The sequence below is a fragment of the Strongylocentrotus purpuratus genome, unplaced genomic scaffold (genome assembly GCF_000002235.5).
Source record: "Strongylocentrotus purpuratus isolate Spur 01 unplaced genomic scaffold, Spur_5.0 spur5_scaffold_13, whole genome shotgun sequence".
NCBI classification, from domain to species: domain Eukaryota; kingdom Metazoa; phylum Echinodermata; class Echinoidea; order Camarodonta; family Strongylocentrotidae; genus Strongylocentrotus; species Strongylocentrotus purpuratus.
In genome coordinates, this window is record NW_022145598.1 from 30,523,068 (window position 1) to 30,546,820 (window position 23,753).

Consider the following 23,753-nt stretch of genomic DNA (forward strand, 5'->3'; position numbering starts at 1 on the left):
AGGGGATGGGTGAAAGGCCTCCCGCGCGAAACGCAGTAACTTAGACGTTTCATTAAATTATTATGAAAGAAGACGATTTGTTGTACCGTTCTCGACTCTTAATCCTTGTCTGTATTCAGTTTCCCCATCCCACGCGCAGCGCGGAAGCTTTGACGTTTCATTAAGTTATATAGAAAGAAGACGATTTGTTGTATACCGTTCTCTACTCTTAACCCTAATTGTCTGAATTCAGTTTCTCCCCCTCTCGTGCGAAGTGCGGGAGCTTCAACGTTTCATTAAATTATTAGAAAAAGAAGACGATTCATTGTACCGACTATTGTCTGAATTTTCAAAAATGTTTCTTTGTCCGATAAAAAGTCACAGTTCGAAGGGGAAAAAAATTGCTGGCCGACCGACATAACAAAAATCCCACCGACTTCAACCCCACACCCCCCCCCCCCCCCCTTTGCGACGCCCCTGAATGTAGAGTGGCCTGAGCGGGTAGGCACACGGCGTGGTTCTAAACTTACAGAGACACTTCGATGAAGACATCCTTATTTCATGATTGCGTGTGTTGAACTGCCCTGGACTTTACAACTTTAAACCCCCAGGGTTTATTTTGCATATATAGGTATTTATCAATATCATAGGTAGCAAATAAAGGATGACTAAAAGAGAATGAAAAACAAACAGATAGGAGAGGATGATCGAGCATAATGATGTGCACCAATCTATAATGATAATGATAAACCGAGCCCGGCCAAAATATAGGGGGGGGGGCTCAATGATATCCGAGCCCCTCACAAAATATCGGGGGGCTCCGTGATGTTATCCGAGCCCCACAAAAAACAATGGGTGATATCTGAGCCCCACCAACATATGGGGGGAGGGGGTGGGCTCAGAGATATCTGAGCCCCACCAAAATATGGGGGAGGGGGGGGGGCTCGCTCAATGATATTAGAGTCCCGCCAAAATATTTGGGGGTTTCAATGATATCCGAGATCCACCAAATATATTTTGGGGTCAATGATATGCGAGATCTGATGTCTGAGCCCCCCCCCCCCCCCCCCCCCCCCCCCCCCCCCTCCAATCCCCAAATAAATATTTATAAAATGTTTATATTTTTCCTCACCCCTGGATCCGCGCCGGGAAGACCTGTAGTGTCATCCCTAGCTAGCTGTCAAATCTGAATATGGGTTATCCAGTCGTTTCATTCATTAGTATAATTATACTTGTATTGACTATGTATACGTGTGGACTAGAGTACGGACATTCGGTGCGGCAGGCGGACTATTGGTGCGAGACCTCTTCCGCACAGATTGTCCGTCAGACATTTGAGACGCGCACGGAAAGTATGATTTTTGTATACATATCAAAGTAATATTTAGCATATTTAAGCTCAGTGTGTGTAATATCGAGGATGGGAATGTGAGAATGTCTCGTGATTCAGCTTTGATGGCAGCCAATAATTTTTTTAAATCATTCTATCTGGTTATCTGTAAAAATTAAAAATAAATTTCGCTTTTCGTTGTTAACACTTTCTGATGCTGATTTAATGATTGTTATGTTTAGAAACAGGTGCATTCAAACTAACATGCCATTGAAAGTAACATTCCGTTGAAGCTAACTTAGAAATGCAGTGCAGCTGTATTTAGGCACTGCTCATTGTTATTCATATTAAAGATGCAGGCTATTCGATTCAGTTTTTTAAATAGCTCGCATCGGCTATATTTGAATATTTACGTAACAAACTACTCAGCTCTTTCTAACATGGCATCAATTAATGAATTGAAGAAAAGAACGGACACTCCCTTCATCGAGTGAATACTTTCGTCATTGCGAGGATTTCCAAAGACTGAGGTAGAAATAGCATTCCTGACATTGCAACAAATACCGCATTATTTTGATGACGTAATGGTATCGAAATATAAGAAAGGAAAACAAGTTCAGTTCAAGACAGTTCAAAATAATGCTGGGAAATTGAAATTAAAATGATACCGTCGTTTTAAATGTCCCTTTTGCAGCCAACCTCAAATGCTGTAGAACTTTGCAGGAATTATGAATATGTCATGTATGTCCTATCTGTGAAATTTAAACGTTAGCAGTGTCCTCATATTCAAATTATGCAAGGAAACCCGTTTACTTGCTAGACTTCACTGTCAGACACTATTGAGTGACTGACTGGCTTTTTCTTCTTTGGTAGTAACATACATGAAAAGAGTTGTAAAAGGTATATGAGCATTTGTCTACATCAATAACCCACTTCTTGTGATGGCCAAGATTAAACTGATTGAATCTTTTCGCAGCATAAAACGATGACCATTCGGTACAATTGTCTGAAAATCAATACTATTACTTTTGAGCTCTATAGCCCTAAAGTCGATTTGACAACTAATAGTCGTTATTTTCCCACTTGAAGACATTTCAAGCCCCACCTTTTTTTAGGGAAGTTTTAAATTAGTATTATCTTTCAAATGCAGTTGGAATTTAACGTTTTCATTTTTTTTTTGGCCTGCAAATGGGACATAGTACCTTTAAAAACCAGTTAGATATGGTTTTTGGACAAGAAGCATGAGATAATTCATTGCTCGGCAATCTGGACTCTATTTGAAACAGAGCATCCAATATTCCTGATATTTTAATAGTATACTGTCAATGAAAAAATATAACTAAAAAAAAATAATAATAATGGACCTCTTTACCCAAGGCTGTGTGTCTTTGTCGAGCAGAAAATGATTCTGCTCGGGTATGCAGGCCAGTTGGGCTTGAATAGACTTGAATTGAAAGACCCTTTGTTTTACCTCGCGAAGTTTGGGTGCTTTCATATGAGAAGTAAAACATTACCCATCATTGAATTCATGTTGCAAAGTTGTTTACAGACTGGAAAAGGATAGCATGGGAGTGTACAGAGTGAATAAAAGGAAGAAAGTAGTACTGAAAATGTAAAAAACTTGTTTAACCTGGCAATAAAGAACTCTTGAATGTAGTTTAAAAATTGGACATGGCTTTGGGGCTAACGCTACCGGCCACCGCCAGCTAGCTGACGACCTCCAAGAAAAAAGAAAAAGAAGAAAGTCCCCCCCAAAATACACTAGCTGGGGATCGAACCCGATACCTTCCACTGACTAGGCGGTTGCTTATCCACGAGACCACTTTGCCTCACTGCGATTACCTGGTTCACTTTTAGTTCTTAACACTGTGCATTTAGTTGTTTACACTTTCAGCTAGCTGACGATAGGCGCAGCTACCCCCTAAAGCAGACGCGGATCCATGTGGCCGGGAGGGCCTCACCCCCCCCCCCCCCCCCCCCCCCCCCCCCGCAAAAAAGAGAGAGAGAGAGAGAGAGAAGGAAAAAGGGAAAGAGAAAGAGGAGAGAAAGGGAAAGAAAAAAGAAGGGGAAAAAAGGGGGGAAGAAGCAGATCATTAAGGGCCGAAAGGGTCTTGGCTACCAGCTGTCACCCCCCCCCCCCCCCCCCCCATTACAAAATAAGAGAGAATGACGAAAAGGGAAAGAAAAAGGAAAAGAAGAGATAAAGGGAGGGGAAAAGGCAGAGGCAAAGGCCTTTCTCCGCGATCTTGGGGGGTATATAGTGAGCACCTTTTTTGGGGGGCCCTCGAAATTTTAACAATTTGCACCCCCCCCCCTCCCCCCCCCCCCTCCCCCCCCCCCCTCCCCCACCCCCCCCCCCCCCCCCCCCCCCCCCCCCCCCCCCCCCCCCCCCCCCCCCCCCCCCCCCCCCCCCCCCCCCCCCCCCCCCCTCCCCCTACTAGATCCGCCACTGCCTGTAGTTTCATCCCTAGCTAGCTGGTTAAGCTGAGTATGGGTTATCCAGTCGTTTCATTCATTAAGTATAATTATATCTGTATCAGGGATATGAGAGTATATCTCTGTTTGTTTTGACTATGTATACGTGTGGACTAGAGTACGGACATTCGGTGCGGCAGGCGGACTATTGGTGCGAGACCTCTTCAGCACAGATTGTCCGTCAGACATTTGAGGCGCGCACGGAATGTCCGACACGGACATTCTGCGCGGATAAAATCCGCACCGATCGTCCGCTCTCGATCGATCTCTAATAGTCGGACGATCGGTGCGGGTTACATTCTACGCGGTCACACCGGGTCCAACTTCCAATAATACACAGATCCTCATTGGACAGAACAAAAACACTCATTATATCTATAAAAAGAATGAATATTTTTTTAAACTTTTATATTAGTACATTTTATCTATAATGGGAGAAATAAACATCATAATGAAGTCTGACTGCTAAATATGAGATTGAATTCTTTCTTTGTTCACTGAATTTTGACCAAAAGAAAATTATACTATAGTACAATAGTCTACTAAGGTACGAAAGCTCTCATTGGTCCATTACTTACTGTGCCGTACGTGGATGGAAGAGCTACAGTGTAAGTATAATTCGACGCTCGAGTATTAAAAGTTGGAAAATACTACTTTCTTTCACCTTTTATTATGATCTGCTGGAACAATGTCGAGAATGTCTTAATTTCAGGAATTATAAATTGTGGAGACCCAATTTTCTGATGATATTGTTAGTGGATTAGCAGTATTTATACAATTGCATGCCTGCTCCAGCACTTCTGCCAGCGGAACCGCAATGTGAATCACCCCTGGTGTACCCCGGTACAATACATGACATATCCGGTCAGCGTTGTTGTTGCAGACCGGCATGTCTAGCTAGACTCTAACTTAGACGGAAAAAAGTAAAAAAAGTAAAATAAATAAGTAAACTTTAGGCTAAAGCTTCAGCCTCTGATCTCGATGGGTTTTTTTTTTAGACTACGTCTGGCTCCACTAACCACCTTTACAGGAGAAGATGGACAAATGCCAGTTTGTATTACTATTAGATCTAGTCTATTTAATTTCCCGTAGACTAGTCTAGGTCTAGTCTAGATCTAGGTAAATAATAATAATAATAATAATAATGTAACTTATATCGCGCCAAATCCACTCTGTGGAGTGCTCAAGGCGCGTGTAAACAGGAAAAAAGATCAAGACTTGAAAAGAAATGTTTTGAGATGAGTTTTGAAAGAATCAGAGGATAATTTTTTTTTGATGTCTTCAGGAAGGCCATTCCATAATTTAGGACTAGAGTATGCAAAAGATTAGATTAGATTAGATTAGATTAGATTAGGCGTAGCCGCAGGGCGGTAGGCCTACCACAAATCACTGACCAGGCCATGTTGATTGTCGTGAGTTGACCTCGCGCTTATTTCAAATTCAAGGCTATCTACATGTAGGCAAAATTTAGGGAGGTCAGGATAACATCACACACTAAAGTAACAACTGTATTGCGTGTCTTTGTAATGTTCTGAATCTGATTGTGCATGCAGTAGTCTAGTCTTTGAAGTTTGACTTGTCTTTGACTCTTTCACTTTGATTTTTTTTCCCTGTTCTCTGGTTCTGTTTCCATACAACCTTAACTCCAGGGAGCTCCAACGACGATTCATAAGTGTCAGAGCTTTCTGGGGTTGGTGTAACCTGGGCCCTGGGGGTTGTTTCAAGAAACCAACTGCAGTAGGGGCGCTGGTCCGAGAATAAGGATCGTCTTCACAAACGAGGATTGTCTTCGAGAAACACGGACCGATGCATCCTCAAAAATAAGGACCGTCTGCATTTTGCAGACGTTTCATATTTTTGATCGGCACATTGGCGATGCAAAAAACAGATTCTGCAATGATTTTCTTGATGCATTTTACATTGACATTGTACAGAGACATTCACATTTTAAGCAATAAATCCTTGGGAAGACGGACAACCCATAAAAGTAGACGGTGAACTAGGGTTATTTTCCCCCAGGGAATCCATTTTTGGCATCGCCAGCGGGCGGTTCTGTAACATGAAACCCCCAGAGCGCCGATGAAAAAAAACGTCCTCGAAAATGCAGACAACCCTTATTTTTGAGGACGCATTTTGTCCTCGTTTATGAGGATATCCTTGTTTATGAGGACGATCCTCATTCTCGGACCAGCGCCCCTACTGATGACAGTCATAATTGTATCTTTGTCAGCGACCTACATGTATGGAGATGTCAGGAAGTGGATAAACTGCTTCACAAAACCATGTCCATTATCAGTGACAAATATGTGAAAGGGGCTGTCAGTAATCTTTCTTTGTTGAGTGTGTGTGAACATGTACAGTAGTCCTGTTGTTATTGTTTTAGTTTATAGGCCTTTGTCATTCAGAAGTGAATATTTAGGCCTCTTCTCTTAGGATTTTTTTTCCTTTAAGATTAGGTTTTTTTTTTTTTCATATATAATCTAGATTTTGATAAATTGGATTTTTAATAGTTAAACCGTTTATGTTGAAGAATTCGGTGGCTGGCGAGCAAAAGGCCTATCGGCTATATAGGACGCCCAAGGACCAGCTCGGACACGGTACATTGTGTCAAGCTTCTCAACTCAGCCTAATGCTGAGCCTAGGCCCTCCGACGTCCACCAATAAGTATAGTCGTCTCCACCGCGTTTCTTCAAAATTTTGTCCAAAAACCAATAAGAAAAAGAACATATACATGAAGATTCTAAACGATTATATAGGCAGTTCTCTCTTCTAAATTTTGTTTTCCTTTTTGTTTCACTATTCTTCTTCTTCATGTATTACTCACTATAAAACAGCGAAACTTCTTGGGCTCAAATATTTATGTGCGGTGCAAAGTGCATGGTTAGTAGGGGTACAAGTGTACCCTTTTGGTTTTAACTACAAAGTTGACCAGAGCCTGAAAAGGACTGTTGGTAGTCTTGAAACAGACTGTTGGTAATCTTTCTTGAGCTTATAGTTGAAGAGGATGGGTAGTGGAGTATATAAAATTGATGAAAATAAATTTTAAAAATAAACGTTATGACTCATAGTTTTAACATTTATATATATCAAATGTTTATGTGATATGATTTTTATCAAGATTTGGTTTGAAAATCAAAAATTTCTTGAGAAATCCCTTCACAAAAAAGTTGTCATTCTCAGAATGGGTATGTAACTACATGTACAGACTATTTGATCTTCAGCGACTTTTTTATGGTAGACTGATGTACAGTACAATATGTACAAATTATATTTGTCTTATTTACTCATTAATGCATTAAAACCTTTTAAGAACAGTTTGTAGGTTTTTTCTAAGGTCAAATATTAACACTATTAGAAATGATAAGTGAAATGAGAGCTTGAAGATCAAGAAATAAGTTTAAGAAAATAAAATTTCAGTTTTTATTTTTTGCTGCCCATAGACTAACTCAAAGTTGCCTTAAGATGGCGTTCTAAATAAATATGATGCGGGTTTGGAGTCATGACAAGCAATTGTCACGGAAGTTGTCTCTCATATTTGCAAAGACAGTTTTGTGAAACACTTAGCGGACAAGTTGAGCGACATTGTCAAGATGTCGTTGATCTTGTAGTTATGATGGTTTCTGCACTAGTTTGGCCAGGAGGGAATAGACCTCCTTGCATGGTCACTGGCAGGTGCTTATCTCATCAACTCAGCTCTCAATTAACACAAGAAAAAGAGGATCATGGGGGACCAATGGTCACTGATTAGGCATTGTTTTCTATATACATGTAGAGGGAGCAAGTACTGTAGATACAAGTAGTACAGCAGGGCTTTAAGAGGCCTGAAACCCCATCCCTTGCTCTAAACAGATTTCTCATGAAATGTTTTGAACTTTTGACTTATTGTACTGTACTACTTCATAAAAGTTCACAGTCTACTTTTTTTTTTTAAGATTTAAAAAATGTTCTATTTTTATAGACTTTGTATGATATATTTGTTTTATCTTTTTCCCCCCCTCATGATTACAGCAGTCTGCACTCAACTCGCATCAAGCCCAACATGGAGCCCCTTGGCATTGCGCCCAAATTGTGAAAAGAAGTCTGCATCTGTCAAAAGCAAGAAGCACCAAAACGAATCAACACAGTCGCTTTTCCACTGACGGTTTGAGAGGCATAGAGCGGCAGGGAAAACGATGAATTCATTCACTTTTGCCACCCAGCCCCAGCTCATCAGTCCCTCAGTCATGAACGCAGCGACTATAAAAAAGGAGAATGTGTCGGAAGATCCACCTAAACCTGCAACATTTTACCGAGATACCTCCATCCGGCGTGTCGATGATGAGGACACAAAAGAAGGTGTGAAGTTGGAAGGGATAAAAGACACAGGCTTGGGTGATAGAGGAGCATTGGATGTGCATGTAAAGAAGGAAGAGGTGGAGGAGGAAGAGCAAGGGAAGGAGGATGCAAATACAAATGAACCAAGTGTAGACATTTATATCAATAACGTTGTGTGTGCTTTTGGTGTGAGATGCCATCTAAATCTACGGAGGATAGGGCAGTATGGTTCCAATGTGGAATACAGGAGAGAATATGGGGTAAGATGGAATTCACTTTCTTTTCTTTTTCATTCAATGATGGAGATTAAATGTGATGCAGACTTTGTTTGCAAATCAATTTAAATTTTTTTACTTTTTTGTCAAAATGCTTTTTAAAATGTAAGAAATTGTGCAGTCATAACTAAACTGTATTTATCTTGTTAATATCCATTACAGGATGTTTGATGAAAATCTGTGATTTGACATTCAATAAGCAGATATTGCATGGTACAGGTGTACTCAGTGCATATTTTAGTGTCTCATTGAGGTTGTAAAACTTATTACAATATAAACAAAATGTTGTTTTATGAAGGTTTTATTTCAAATTAAAAAAACTTGCGTTGTCTCTTTCAAAAGTCTAGTAGAATCCAGACTCATTGCAGGACCCAAATGCCTGTAATTCTTATACCGTAAAAGCACTTACAAAATGTATTTACCGGTAATTCTACTGATATTTAGACAAGTTATCAGGTATCGTTTGTTTGTTTGTTTCTTTTGTTTATGTTCAATAAAAACAATCTCTGCTTATTACAGAAAGTAAACATGAGGTTCCGCCGTCCATCCGCCACTGCTACCATCTGGTCTTCAGGCAAAATCACCATCACAGGCAATGATAGGTAAATTATATAAATATTGACTGCTTCGAGGGGCATGGTTAAAACTATTGCCCAATGTGATCTGGAAACTGTACTGTGCCCTGAAAAGTTGAGGGGCATAGTGCTGTCTCGAGGAGCTTAAGTTTTAACCACGACCCGAAAAATAAGAAGTCAGTTTTTTTATAATATGTACATGTACCTCATCTCCTGTGTGAAATCTCCAAAAGAGATCACTTCACAAAATATGCCTGTCAAAGCATTCATGTAAAGAGTGGAAGGAAATTTACCCATCATGTAGATGAGGAATTATTGAAAAGGAATGAATGAAACCATTTTTGATAATTTTTAGACTTCTCATTGGATGGACCTTAGCATGTGCACACTAAAAAAGAGAAAGAAATATAAACAAAGATAATTGTTTAAGATGTCACTGTAACAGATGATGAAATGAAGAGATCCATATTCCATTCACATCAGACATATACGTCAGTATGCATTGTATCATGTGACATTAAGAGGAAGAAAATAAGGATTTTGAACCGTAACTGAATGATGCTTTGCTTTTTTAAACTGCTGGCTTTAATCAAAGTCTTAAAATGTTTGTATCATGACTGTTTTGTTGTTTCTTTACAGTGAAGAACATGCTAAGAAGAATGCAAGGAGATGTGCAAGGGCATTGCAGAAATTGGGTTTTAATGTAAGTAACAACTCTAAATTTGTTTGAATATTAACATGAATCTGTCAGCATCTATCTGTACATTTGGAGCAGATTTCTGATATACATAGTGATTTGGATTAAATCTGACATGTAACATGATGGTGAAAATGTTGTTCACATCCATTAAAAACAACTATCTACTGTGCATATGATAATAATATGTACATGTACCACTTACATAGTGCAAATTCTGTCCTAAGACATATCAGTGCGCTTTACATAAATTACATCATATAACATGACATAAAAAAGATACTGCTTAAATTAGAAATATAGATTTACTGTAACATTTATATCCCTTGCACAGCTTTACCTATTAGTTTAAATAACATTTACAATAAACTACAATTATTACTGAGCAACAAAAATTCTGAATAAGAATGTATGCTAGTATGCACTTGAAAAGAGGTGGGATTTCAATTGTTTCCTAAACGGGTCAAATTTGTGCTGGGAGTGAAGAGTACATGTACATGTGGAAGAATTCCATAATGTGGGTGATTGAAATGAAAAGGCTCTATTTCCAAATGATTTGGTCCTATATCTTGGAACGGTTAAGAGATTTTGTGACGATGATCTGAGATTCCTTGAGGGGAGGCAACATAATATCAGTGGGATAAATAGTCCGGGCAAATACCATGAATTATCTAGAACGATAACAAAGGATTCCAGCTGTAGCGCTTGTTACTCACTAAAGATCGAATTGGCACATTACAAGGTTGAATGTACATGACTCATGAGTTTTTACATGAATCCTGAACAGATATCTTCTTATGCACATGTACACTGTACATGTGCCATGGTTTTCCCATGTACAGTGTATATATACATGTACATGTACATGTACATTATAAGGTGTGATGGATACAGGTGTATTTGGAAAAAAGGGAGTCGACAAGGGTATTTCATAAATCATTGCATACCCTTAACTTGCAGGAATGTTTTGGTTCACTCAAATGGTTCCCCCAGTGATAATGCAAGTCCAGTTCATTCAATATTCAATCATGATAACAATAATAATTATGATAAAAGTAATAATAATAATAACAATAGTGGATGCTTGTATAGAGCTTATTCCTGTCATACTTGACACCCCTGGCGCCCCACAGATATTACCCAAGCTTTAGAATGGCTGCCATTATAGCACTCTAGTATTTCAAGGAATTAATTCCTGCCAGTGTACCCATTTACATGTACCTGTACCTCACTGAGGTCAAGTGTATTGAATGTAGATACAGGTCATGCAAAGGACATTTTTGCCGTGGTGGGACTTGAACCGCGCACCATGTGATCCAAAGTTTGTTGACTTATCCCGCTTTGAACGCCACCATTCTTAACTTAGGTACTTCATATACATTGTAAATGCCATTTATTTTCCTGTCCTTTTTCTTTCAGGTTCGGCTTTCAAAGTACAAGGTTGTAAACGTATTAGGAACGTGCTCGATGCCGTTTGCTATACGAATCAGGGATTTTTCAGAAAAACATCAAAATAGTGCAAGGTAGGTTCCTGTTTTCTCCCGAAAGGGAGGGCCTCTCTGGTTAAGCCAATCTATGTTTGCTTACTCACGAACAGTGAAATGTAAATCCATTAAAAAATGTCAATTATTGGTGAAAATAAAATTTTCTCACTTTCCTTTGACATGTATGTCAGTTGAATACATATGATTTAAACTTTTTGTTGCTGTTGTTGTTGGGGGGATATATGTGTGTACTGTGTATTGTATTATTTTGACTCCGATGGCAATCAAATTACTCATTGTTATGGCAAAAAGAGGTCAATTAGATGTTCAATCATGTTCTGAAAAATGGAAGAGAAAGTTTGTTCTTAAACCAGGCAAATTAATTGTGAAGTGTCAAGTCTGAAAGAGCCCACTTTTATCAAATATATTATGAATTGCTGTGAAAAGTGATAGTGCACACTGCACAATCAACATTGAAATTTGCCGAGGGGGACACCTCCTTCCCTCCTCCAGTTCAGTAAGGGTCAACTTTAAAATAACACTTTTATTTTGCCAATATGAGAATACGTGCATCCCCTCTCCCAATCCAGTCCTGGCAAGAATTTGAAATCTTACTTTATTCCATTCTTGATCCAGTTATGAGCCTGAGCTCCATCCTGCTGTCACCTACAAGCTCTACCAACCCAGGGCAACTCTTAAGATCTTCTCTACAGGTAGCATCACAGTCACAGGTAAGTACACTTCTAAGACATGTGGGGGTGTTTCACAAAGATCCCAAGACGAACTTAAATCTAAGTTGGACTTAAACAGTATGGAGAGCCATTTGTAATAAAATGCATTCAAAAGTGAACATTCAAGCATTTTAGACTTTTAATAAATTCCACATCAAGAACATGAAATCCCTGTTGGTAATAGAAAATACTAATAATTTGAATCAATGTTTTATTCCTTGTAAAATAACTTTTACAAATTATTTTCATAGATGCCAGCGACATTCCATAATTGTTAAGTCCAACTTGGAGATACAGTTTACTAATGATCTTTGTGAAACACCCCCCTGATCTATCTATGTCTTGTAGCTTTGAGGCCTTTGGGGCGGCAACAAAATGGCCCTTATGACTTGGGTTCTCCACACAGGTTCACAGGTTTCTGCCACCAGCTGTTCTAGTTACACATGTAGCTGCTCAAACAGCATTTCCATTCCCTGCTTGGTATTATCAGTCCATGTAGTAGCTCTGCCCTTCTTTTCCCATTAGTTCCTCCTTGTAATATCGTGTTTTCTTCCAATATTCTTCCACCTAGTTACATGCCCAAATCACTGCGGTGGTCTTTCTTTTTGTGATGAGTTGATCATGTTTCTTGAAATGTACGTGAAGACTAGGGGATATGACTCTTGATAGCGCAAGTAAAAAATGGAATGTTTTGTACCTGTTAGCTGTTGTACAAAGTGGGCAATAGAATAGGATGTGTGGCATAGCAGGTCACCATAGGAAATTAGATGGGAAGTTATATAAGGACCTACATGTAGGCTGTATTTGTATTTTAAAAGTAGAAGTATATCATAGGACAATAAGTTTGCCCTGTAGTGTCTATATTCATTGACTGAATGATCATATTTGGCACCTTGTAACTTGTTTTTTTCCCCAACACGTCTAATGTAATCTTGTATCCTGTGTTTTTTCTTTTTCTTGATAACAGCCCCAGCTGTAGGCAACATCAGCGAAGCCATAGAATTTATATACCCCTTGGTTGAAGCTCATAGGATGCCACTCAGCGAGGCAACTATACAGAAGAGACTAGCCAGAAAGCGCAAATGGGACGGAGATGTCGAGGAAGATGAAGAGAACACAGACGATGAGTACGCCAATGAGGGCGCCAAAGACGAAGACGACGACAGTGACGAGTGTTCATCTGATGACAGCAGTTGAAAGAGGAATGGACAATTAGCAGCTGTAGAGGGCTGCCATCAGGGTAGACGTTGAAGAAAGAGGCTTTTCTGTCCCGTCGCTCATCTCAAACTATTTCAATCCGGTTTCAATGCAGAAAGCCACAGGGTAGCTTGTGATTGGTGAATGTGGAGAAACAACTGTTGTGGTCCTATATGTTGGACGTCCTCAAGAGAAGATTTTTTTGGCGATTGGATGAAACAGACGCGCAAGAGAGAAAGACTATAAGCCTGAATTCACAACCGTTTGATTTATCTACCGCATGGTTGGTTTAAACCTTAACCATGGACTAAGAACCTGAATGAGCGTATAGGAGTGTTTACAATTTAAATTGCCTGACTATGGCAAATAATATACTTCTGGAGGCTAATACAATGGGGTAAAGTGAGGATTCTGCCCTGCATATCTAAAGGCCCTCTTTAAATGGAACCCTAAGTTGAGAAGAAATAACTGCAGTGATCAAAACAAAATGTTTTAAGTTTAATGACACGATGCTTCCATGTTAAGAGTCCAGATATCATCATTGCAGTCTTATCAGTTTTTTTAAATGTCATAGATGAAGCTCAAAATTCAGTATGAATTGGAATTGGCTCTCAATCAGACACTCAATGATGTGGAAACGTTACATGATACTCTTAATTTGTTATTAAAGTTTATGAAAAATATGGATGAGATAAAATTACATCATGGTATAGAAATAGTAATGATTGTTTAACCCTGCAACTCAATTTTGAATCAACATTTGGTCTTACATGTACCTAATCAGAGGACTTTACATGTCATGCCTCCAGTACCAGAGGTATGGCCGGAGGCATTAATTTGAAATGTACTTTAAAGAAATAATCCATCAAGTATACATGTATGATTGGACTTGGCTGTACACCATCTCTTCAGTCACTGCAGAACAGAGGGTACATCTTAATCCGTAATGTGAATCAGAATATAATGATAACAATCTTCTTTTATAAAGTGGCCAATACATCGATTCAACGATGTGTCAAAGCGCTTTACAGATATATTATTACCCCGGTCATCGGATTCAGGCTTGCCCTTACACAATGTATGCACATTCTCCACTCCCTGGGGAGCATTCCAGGCCAGTCACCATTTCACAAGCGCACACTTGCTCATCCAACCATATTAACGTTTGCATCCTACCGGGTACCTATTTAACACCTGGGTGGAATGTGGCAAATGTAGATTAACGTCTTGCCAAAGGACATTAGTGCTGCGGCAGGGCCTCGAACCCTGTACCTTGTGATCTGCAGTCGGATGACTTATCACCTAGACCTCTAAATTATTCCTGTGTAACATCTCACTCGTTGTACTAGAATGGTTTGTTCCAGTAGGGTCGTGGCTGGATGCTGACCACTACCTTGACCTCAGTTACGGTCTTCATGTAAGTGGCTCTAGTCTACTTGTAGATCATGATATCCTCTTGGTTTGGTCTGGAATTAATGCCAATGTAGTCTTAGAACTTCAAAGATGATAGCAAACCAAATTGCTCTGAACTGCCGGTTGGGATCAATGGACAAAACCTACATTTCACATTAAAAAAGGGCGCCACACAAACTTTTGGGGGGAGGGGGTCCGTATTTAACTTGTGTACGGTCTGTATGCAGGAGACCTATGTCAAAATATCACAATTTTGGGGTACGTGCTTGGATTTGGGGGACCTCCATGTGCCCCAAGGTGCCTGTTTTTAGTGTTGGGCCTTCTTTAAATCAAAGACCATGTACTTGAATATCCTTTTGATAAGTATCCAGCAAATTTATTGCTTAATGCCCCACTGTACCACTTGTAGCTACTTGCTCCCTCTATATAGAAAACAATGCCTAATCGGTGATCATTGGTCCCCCATGATTCTCTTTTTCTTATGTTAATTGAGAGCTGAGTTGATGAGATAGCCACCTGTCAATGACCACCCTGGGTGGTCTAATCCCTCCTAGCCAAACTAGTACAGACGGCCTTTAAGACATCTGAAAAACATAATTGTGTAAAAAAAAATGCCTCTGTATAAATACTAGAAAGGCCAAGTGTCACTTTGAATAATTTAGGTTCACAAAGATGACATAGTAGTAACAATGTAAATTGTTTAAAAAAATTACAGGAAAAACAAGAGGTAATCCTGCAGCTGGATTAAAAGAAAACAAAGGACATCGTCAAGCTATAAATGTAATTTTGACATGAATATGAATGGATACGTGGTGATTTTGAGACCTGTATTTGCATGTAATGAACTTACCATGATCTGTATGTACCAAGTGCCTTTTGTTTGTAAAGTACGCTCCTCAAGGAGAGCAGATTAAATTAAGTCATTAAAGGACAAGTCCACTCCAAAATAACTTACTTTCAATAGAAGCAGAAAAATCTGACAAACCAATCAAAAAAAGTTTGAGCAAAATCTAATAACTAATAAGAAAGTTATGAATTTTTGAAAACAATGAAAAGCACAAGACAAATTGGGAACTCGCCTATCAGTCTGTGACATCATGTCCTCACTATCCACTAATTGTTTTCTTTATATTGATAATATGAATTTCCTATTTTCCCCCTAAGAATCTTATTTCTTCACACCAGCATCCAAGTTAGATTGACAGTAATATGTTTTTGTGTGGATGCACTAATAGAGTAATTTCTTTTCCAATTCAATCTTGACAAATGTATTTATATAAAAATCAGTAATTATGAATATACAATATTCTGAAAATAGTATCAATTCTTCAAAGTTCATAAAAGATTTTGTGAAAAGTCATGCACGCAATATGATACAAATATAACCCGGGCAAAGGTATGGTGGAATCAAGTTTTGGGGGATAAAAAGGGAACTTAATGGGATTAAGCTACACATGTATATAAAGCAATTGATAAATAGTGAGGACATGACGTCACAAACTGATAACCAAATTGGCAATTTGTGTAGTGATTTTCATTGTTTCATAGTTTTACATACTTTTAAAAAATTCATAACTTTCTTATTAGTTATCCGATTTTGCTCAAACTTTTTTTTGATTGGTTTGTCTGATTTTTCTGCTTCTATTGAAAGTAAAAAAAAATTGGAGTGAACTTGTACTTTAAGAAAGATTGCATGAATGCAGTTCATGGGCATTAGTACGCATGGATTGAGATTTAAACTTAAAGTATTACAAGGTTGACATGATTGCTTTTTTAAAGACGAGGATTGTTATGATTATAAAAGCAAAACAAGAAAATGTGAATATGTACAAAAATAAAAAGGAACTTTTTTATGTGATTTGTCAACCAGGATGTAGGAACTTGCTACAAGTTGAATTAGAAGAAAAAATGTGTTTACCGGTAATGTCTCAATTGAATAAATGTAGATTTTGGAGGAAATGTGAAACGAAAAAAATGGAGAAAAAAAAATGTTTGTTTTGGAAGTAATGCTTGCTGCTATGCTCTTGCATAGCGCTACACAATTCTCTTCTGCTAAATGTTTGATTTGTTTTGCCTCGGTTGAACCCGATTGTTTTTATTTTTATATCATCGTGAACCTGTTCTGTCCATGTGTACTCCTGAATTTGATAAGTATTTGCTAACAATTTTTGTAGACATTTGATGTGTAGGAATTTTGATACTAAACTGAAAGAAAAAAATTCTGGTATTTCAATTTTTGTTTGTCGATGTCAATTAAAAATTTCTATTTCAATTATTTATGGAATTGATTCCTTGAAATGGCAGCCGTGCTAAAGCCGGGATCATAGTTGTGGAGTGCCAGGAAGGTCTAAGCTGACAGACATGAGCGTTAAACAAGAACCCCCAATAATTATTATTACACTTTTTTTCTTTCCTGAAGTATAAAATGACTTAATTCTATTGCAACTACAGTGATATTATGAATCAAATGAACTTAGGAATAATTGAAAACTTTATACATGTACATATATGTGTACAATGTATATTGTGCATTGTATTCAGAGCTTACAATAGGATTCCTTGTGAAATAGTCTATTTTCTTTCATGGTACTGCTTTATTTCTTGCCTATTTTGTATTATTGTAATCTTTGTATTGACTTGTTTTATATCCTTTCTATTAAGTTCAAGTGCAGTGAAGAATATGAAGCATCACCCCCCGCTCAAAACCTATCGAGTACCGAAGCTGTGACATCATAAAAATCCATCTCTGGAATTTCTTATAACATTACAAGCCAAAGCAATATAACACTGAGTTCCCATAGGAAATCTATTTATTCAGATGGTCATATCTCGGCCAATTCTTAACCTATTCAATTGGTTTTCAACGTTTGGACATTATCTTTGATATTGAGGAATTCCCAAAATAGATTTTTGATGACGTCACACTTCACCACTCTATAGGTGTTGTCTCATGTGATCCAACTTATTGTATCATTTCCAAAATTGATTCTTAGTTTTTGAGACTGGATAGAATTAAGTCAAAATACAGATTGTTGTCACGCATTATAGATTTTTTTGTTTAAGTTGTATTCCTGAAATTACAGCAACATGTGATGAAGTGATGAAATATATCACACATCTAAATGTACATATTACAGTCAAGCCTGTCTATAATGACCGCCCAAGGGAAACACAAAAAGTGTTCTTTGTAGACGGGTGGTCTTTGTAGACAGTTTTCTTTAGTACATGTTTCAATACGAAACCATTTTCAATGGAAACAAAAAATGTGGTCCTTGTAGACAGGTGGTCACTAATAATAATAATAATAATAATAATAATAATAGCCTAATAGTCCACTCCAAATTTTATTAAACCGAAACGGAAATTCTTTTTGCCCAATTGATCGTGAGCCCGGCAGCCACTGAGCAGCGCCAGATCGACTGTGTTTACAGTGTAAGGCATGCTCATTCAGACTAATGTAGAAAAATACATTTTTGACAAAATTTCAGTTATTTATCAGTTCACAAGAATGAAAGTTTATTTATTTCCCCACTACATGACAAGTCTGGTCTCACTCGACCAATATAGTTCAATTCTGAACTGTTTTTAGTCTATGTACTTGTGTCTTCTGTTCTGTATTATTCATGAAGTTTTTTTAATTTGCATATGAAAGGGTAAACAGCATTTGTTTTTGTTTTTAAAGACTGAATGAATGGTAATAAAGCATGCAGCAGCATATTCACTGAGACAAAAAAAGAGAAATGGGAAGTATATTTCTAATGTGAAAAACATGCCATTTCTGAACGAGATTTAAATGGTAATTTTAATCCAAAATGTGTACATGCATTGCAACACATCCCTTTCTAAAAGAGTGTTAACATGGTGTGTTAATTTTAGAATATTTTTCGATCTAACCAAATTTATTTGTGTGTGAACTTATCTTGTGAATTAGAAATAAAGATATTTCTAAGTCGGATAATGTTGATTTGTCAATGTTTACATGTATATGTTGCTGATTTTGAGCTCCATAATATATTTACGAGGAAATAAAAAATTGTAATTCTAAGTGAGATCAATACTCAGAAGTTATGTCAATTTCATAAATGTAATTGTTGAAAATGGGAGAAAGGGCTCCGAATTCAATAGCTTGAACTAACATTTGTGGGTTTGAAGTAAGTTATCAATATTGTTATTATTATTTTATTTGGCAAAACAAAATGTATACAAAAGAATTACAAAGAATAAAAAAATCAAACAAAACAAAGGATGTAAATCATTTAAAATAAACATCATTATCGTGATTCCCATGAGCATTAACAAGTTGCCAGGAATGGGGCAGGCAAACTAAATCACCGAAACCGTGAAGGTCTACTTTTCACTAACATCAAAAGCTCATTCAGATATTACGCAGCAAAAATACCTGCCACCATTTTCCTTACATGTAAAATGAATGGCTACTGTGCACAAGAGTTGTCCCCCGGGCCGCAACCAGGCTCTGTTTAGATAAGATGCCAAAATGTGAAGCAAATTTATACTTTGCATCATTATAAAAATGTAGCGCTTTTGCCGCGCTATATCTGAACGAGTCTTGGGGCTGGTTCACACTGGTCAGTCCTTACATGGAATAACATGTTACTTTGTGTGTGGGTGTGAATGGCACGTGGGGACACAAAATTAAGTAGCTGCTTACAAGAGAGGTCTTTATGAAGTAGGTTTCCTCACGCAACTGTGTATTGTAAGATACAGAAAGTTGTCACATGATGTAAAAAAAATTAAAACAACAATAAAATGCAATGGTTTACTGCATCACATATGAAACAGCCTTCATGCTTCCCTCCACATTTATACAAAATTGGTCATAAATTCTCTTCTCGAAATATCATCCATAGTTGATCTCGTATAGGAGGAAAGAGTCGCATTTTACTATGTGAATGTTGAACATGCCTATAATACAGTGTTTACAAGTCATGACTATGGAGACTGCCAAAGGATCATCTAACGCAGCAGCACCAACATGTATGCACCCTGCATTGCATTCTAACTTCGATGATTTGAGTAGGGATGCCAGTTTTTAGGCAGCAGCCTGACTTTAGGCCAGAGAAATTCATTTTTCGGCCACACTCACGGCTTTTTTGCAAACCAAACAGATTATTGTAAATGATTTTCAGACCCACCCATGATTTCTAACTGTTAAGAAACATGTATTTCTTATGGTTTGAGCCTAAGGCAGCTCGGGTGAAGTACTTGATATTTTATGATACTCTTATAGCAGGTCAGTGAACTGTGATTGTTTTATTCTTCTTCATTTTTAAATTAATATACATGTATGCAATTTGATTTCTACATGTAATGTATATGCATTTCAGGGCCCAGTGGAACACGGTGATGCAATGTTTGGAGTACATGCAGTATTAAGAGGGAAGTATGTCCTGATATTACACTGACTTTAGTAAGAGCAGAAAAAGGGAAGAAATTTCTAAGAGAGAGAGAGAACCAGATTAAGGATAAGGAAGTTGGGATGTCTGATTGACCAAACATAAAATTAGCAAGAGTGGTTTCCTCTTAACTTGTTTTGAGTTTTTTTTAATAATAACTTAAATTCCTTTTTCTTCAAAAAGAAAATGTTTCATTTCTCCTGACCCTGGATGCATGTTTATTATTGGAAACACATCCTCTATAATATTTCCCTTAATCGAGAATCAAGCAAAATAATATTATTTTTAGAATGTGTACACCCAAACAGTAAACAGAAGTGCTTGTAAGGGTTAACAGAGTGTTGCCAATTTATGTATGAGCAATCAGCAATTTTAAGATTCATTGATAAGATATCTCTCTCTCTCTCTCTCTATCAGAATTGCATCAAATTTACATTAATCTTTTTCTCTTATTTTCTGCGTTAAAGCAAAACCAAACATATAAATTAGTACTTTTGACAAAGAAGTCAAAAATATTTTGTATTGTGAACAGCAGTGTTTTGTACAGTACATGTACAGTCAGTCATGTGCGTTTTGTCAGACAGCAATAAATATTCAAGTGAGAATTGTTCATTTGTGAAATATCAAAAAGACATAGATTCATCTTGTGCCAATTCTGTTTCATTTGGTTTTTTAATTCTCTCTTTGGTATTCGTAGACCATTTTAATATTCCAGTTTCCAAACAGGAAGAGAGTGAATAAGAGAGAGAGAGAGAGAGAGAGAGAGAGAGAGAGAGAGAGAGAGAGAAGGGAAAGAGAGAGAGAGAAGGAGGTAGAGAAAGCGACGGAAAGAGAGAGAGGGAGGGAGAGAAAGAGAATTGGATGGAAAGTCAGGAGGAAGGAAGAAACCCTGCGTGATGCTCCATATTTCTTGTATTTTTGTATTCATTAAGATACATATATTATTCAAATAACAGTTTGTTTTACTCTCATTTCATTAGCACTTAGTAAAGTGCAGTAGGCCTATATATAAAGAAGTGAAAATATCACCAACCTGTATTAACAAATTGCCTTTGATATGCTTAAGAGAGATGGTGGCGATTTGAAAATATAGTTTAAGATCTATAATTGCTATTAGCTCAGTTTGACAGGTTTCTTTTTTCATTGTTCGTGTATTAATTGGAAGAGAGTTGGTGACATCAACTTCTTAACAATTAGTTTCACATGTTGTGACCCTTTAGACCCACTACAAGATGCAATACTTTATTATAGCTGTATTTTCGGATTCATAATATTCAAGAAATGTGGGTTTTTCCATTAATAGAGGTGTCAACTCTTTGACAATTAGCTCCACATGATGTACACAACATTGTCGGAAAGGGTATTGATTATATTTTACAATCTGCTATTTTGCTGCCAAATTGCCTGTACATTATCTAGTTACTCTGAACTTCTTGAAAATGCTAAAATGTTGCCCATCATGGGCAGGCGCTCTGTGGCTTTCGGAGCGGACGCGACTATGCGTTGCAGGCCAATCCATTGTTGTCTTTTCTGAACGCTTCGGTGTATTAATATTTTACTGTTACACTTTTCTACCTTGTTTCTTATTTTGCCTTTTAAAGATCTCTCTCTCTCTCTTTTCCTCTCTCTCTCTCCACGTCTCTCTTGTCTCTCCTTCCCCCTCTCTCTTCTATTCCTTTATCTATCTCTCTCCCCCTCTTTTCTCTCTCTTCTCTCTATCTCGCTCTCTCTTTCACTCTCCCCACCCCTCTCTCTCTTCATCTCCCTCCCTATCTCTCCCTTCTATCTCCCCCACTTCCCCTCCGTATTATCTCCACTCCCCTCTCTTTCCCTCTCCCCTCTCTCTCTTTCTTTCTATCCTCCCCTTTGCTGTCCCTCTCTCTCTCTCTCTCTCTCGTCATTTCCCTTCTTTTCGATTTCCTCGTCATATCTCGCCTTGGTCTAGCTGCATGTAACCAGCCGCTGAATATTGTATTGTAACCAGTTTTTCTTAAGTGTATATATTTTGGTTAAATTTTCTTTACACTATATTCAATGTCATCGTAAATAATAATAATAATAATAAATAATAAATTTATATAGCGCAGCTTTTATACTAAATATTCAGCTGCGCTGGTTAAGAGCTCCTTTTTACTAAAATTCCACAAAATAAGATCCTGAACTTTACGTGTTGATATTTTTAAACCGAAAAATATATAATAATGCTGAAATCGGGCGAGGATCCACTGGGGGGGGGGGGGGGGGGGGAACTGGCCCGGGCCCCCGGTTTTTTTTTTTTGGTAATAATTATTTTTATTTTTTAGTCAGTGTTTTTATAACATTTTTTTTAGTAAGTGATCACAAAGCCCGCCTCCCCCCCCCCCCCAAAAAAAAAAAAAAAAAAACTGAGCGAAAATACGGTCTGCGCGATTTCCAAACTTCCCGGATACAAATACGAAAAAATATGATATGCTCACGGGTTATGGATGGGGCCTTTGTATATTCCAGTATTGGAAAGGGGTCCTGGATTGAAAAGGTTACTTTTCGGGAGGGGTGGGGGGGGGGGGGTAAGCAAATATAAATAAATCAGTGGCGTCGAGTGCTAAAATGAAAAGAACAAGGCAAAATTTCATTGGAGAGGGGGCACAATATCCATATCATTGAAGACGAGGCGAGTAATCATTTTGGTACTAAAAATAAGAAAATTTAGTGGGCTAAATGATCCGTGCTATGATTTATCATTGATCGACTTAAAAAATACATAAATAAATAAACGACAAAAATAAAACGCAACAAAAATGAATTTACATAACGTAATTGTATTGATATGTTACTATTTTTTCCTTAGCTTGACTGTTTACAAACTCTTTACACTTCGATCCCTGTCAAAATAAATAAAACATAGCATGCTACCATATATATGTTTCAATATATAAATATCAACTACTTAATTATCCCTTTAAACCTGGTGAACAGGATACAAATTTCAAGAAACATTCTTAAAGCAATGCATGAAACATGCCCTGTCAGCAAATAATTATGATGCAAACAACAACTGAATTTTTGTTTCTAACACTTAATTCCTATCGAGGCCTTCTTCTGCATGCCACAATTCCCACAATCCACCTTTGTCTCAAAATGAAAGTCTGTTCATATCTCCAAATAAAATGATTACATACGTATCCTTTCAAATCTGCTTAACGCTCTCGATGCTAAACGGCATGGTATAGTGGAATCAACCGTTATCTGGTACCAGTTGAACTGGATTCAATATGGATATTGGAATACTGGAATCAACTGGTAACCAATTGATTCCAGTTGGACCAGTTGTCAACTGGTACCAGTTGATTCCAGTTAAGTGAACTGGTTTCAATGTGGAAATTGGTATAGTGGAATCAACTGGTAGCTGGTACCAGTTGATTCCAATTAGTTAACTAGATTCAATATGGATATTGGAATACTAGAATCAACTGGTAACCAATTGATTCCAGTTGGAACACCAGTTGCCAACTGGTACCAGTTGTATCCAGTTTATCAATTTACATATTGGAAACAAACAGTTGATCAATAACCAGTTGATAACCAGTAGCGACCTGCAATCAGCTGATAATCAATAATCAATATTGCTTAGCATCTGGCAACCAGCTAGACCACATTTACTTAGACTCTTGCTAGACCCCATCACATAATCATTTGAGGCGCATTACATTTGAGTATAAGATTAATTAAGTACTTGCGAGCTCATACATAGATATATACAAAATTATACATGTTTTTACTGGTTATCAATTACATAAACTATGTTTACGTCTTAAATTGGATGTAAAACACGATCAGACATATATTGACTAATAAAATATAAATCACAAAATTAATGTGCATTAATTAAT

The 23,753-nt window shown here is 37.6% G+C and overlaps 1 protein-coding gene across 3 annotated transcripts; it reads left to right on the forward strand.

Annotated features, from left to right (window-relative positions):
- The first annotated feature begins 4,344 nt into the window (after window positions 1–4,344).
- Window positions 4,345–13,814, forward strand: LOC594185 (TATA box-binding protein-like protein 1). Of its 3 annotated transcripts, none has more exons than XM_030983324.1 (7): window positions 4,345–4,392; window positions 7,793–8,358; window positions 8,893–8,975; window positions 9,588–9,651; window positions 11,065–11,168; window positions 11,766–11,860; window positions 12,828–13,814. In XM_030983324.1, exons 2-7 carry the CDS (start codon window positions 7,957–7,959, stop codon window positions 13,055–13,057), a joined length of 978 nt encoding a protein of 325 aa, XP_030839184.1. In that variant the 5' UTR covers window positions 4,345–4,392; window positions 7,793–7,956; the 3' UTR covers window positions 13,058–13,814. The 3 variants fall into 3 exon arrangements, with proteins under 3 accessions (XP_030839184.1, XP_030839185.1, XP_030839186.1); XM_030983325.1 differs by having other exon boundaries at window positions 4,361–4,392; window positions 7,796–8,358; XM_030983326.1 differs by lacking the exon at window positions 4,345–4,392 and adding an exon at window positions 4,417–4,707.
- The last annotated feature ends 9,939 nt before the right edge of the window (window positions 13,815–23,753 follow it).

Bases quoted from the DNA above. Each gene is read 5' to 3' on its own strand.
- LOC594185 (XM_030983324.1), top strand. From the start codon at position 7,957: ATGAATTCATTCACTTTTGCCACCCAGCCCCAGCTCATCAGTCCCTCA. The intron at 8,976-9,587 runs GTAAATTATATA...GTTTCTTTACAG, and splicing joins ACCATCACAGGCAATGATAG to TGAAGAACATGCTAAGAAGA. The intron at 9,652-11,064 runs GTAAGTAACAAC...TTTTTCTTTCAG, and splicing joins TGCAGAAATTGGGTTTTAAT to GTTCGGCTTTCAAAGTACAA.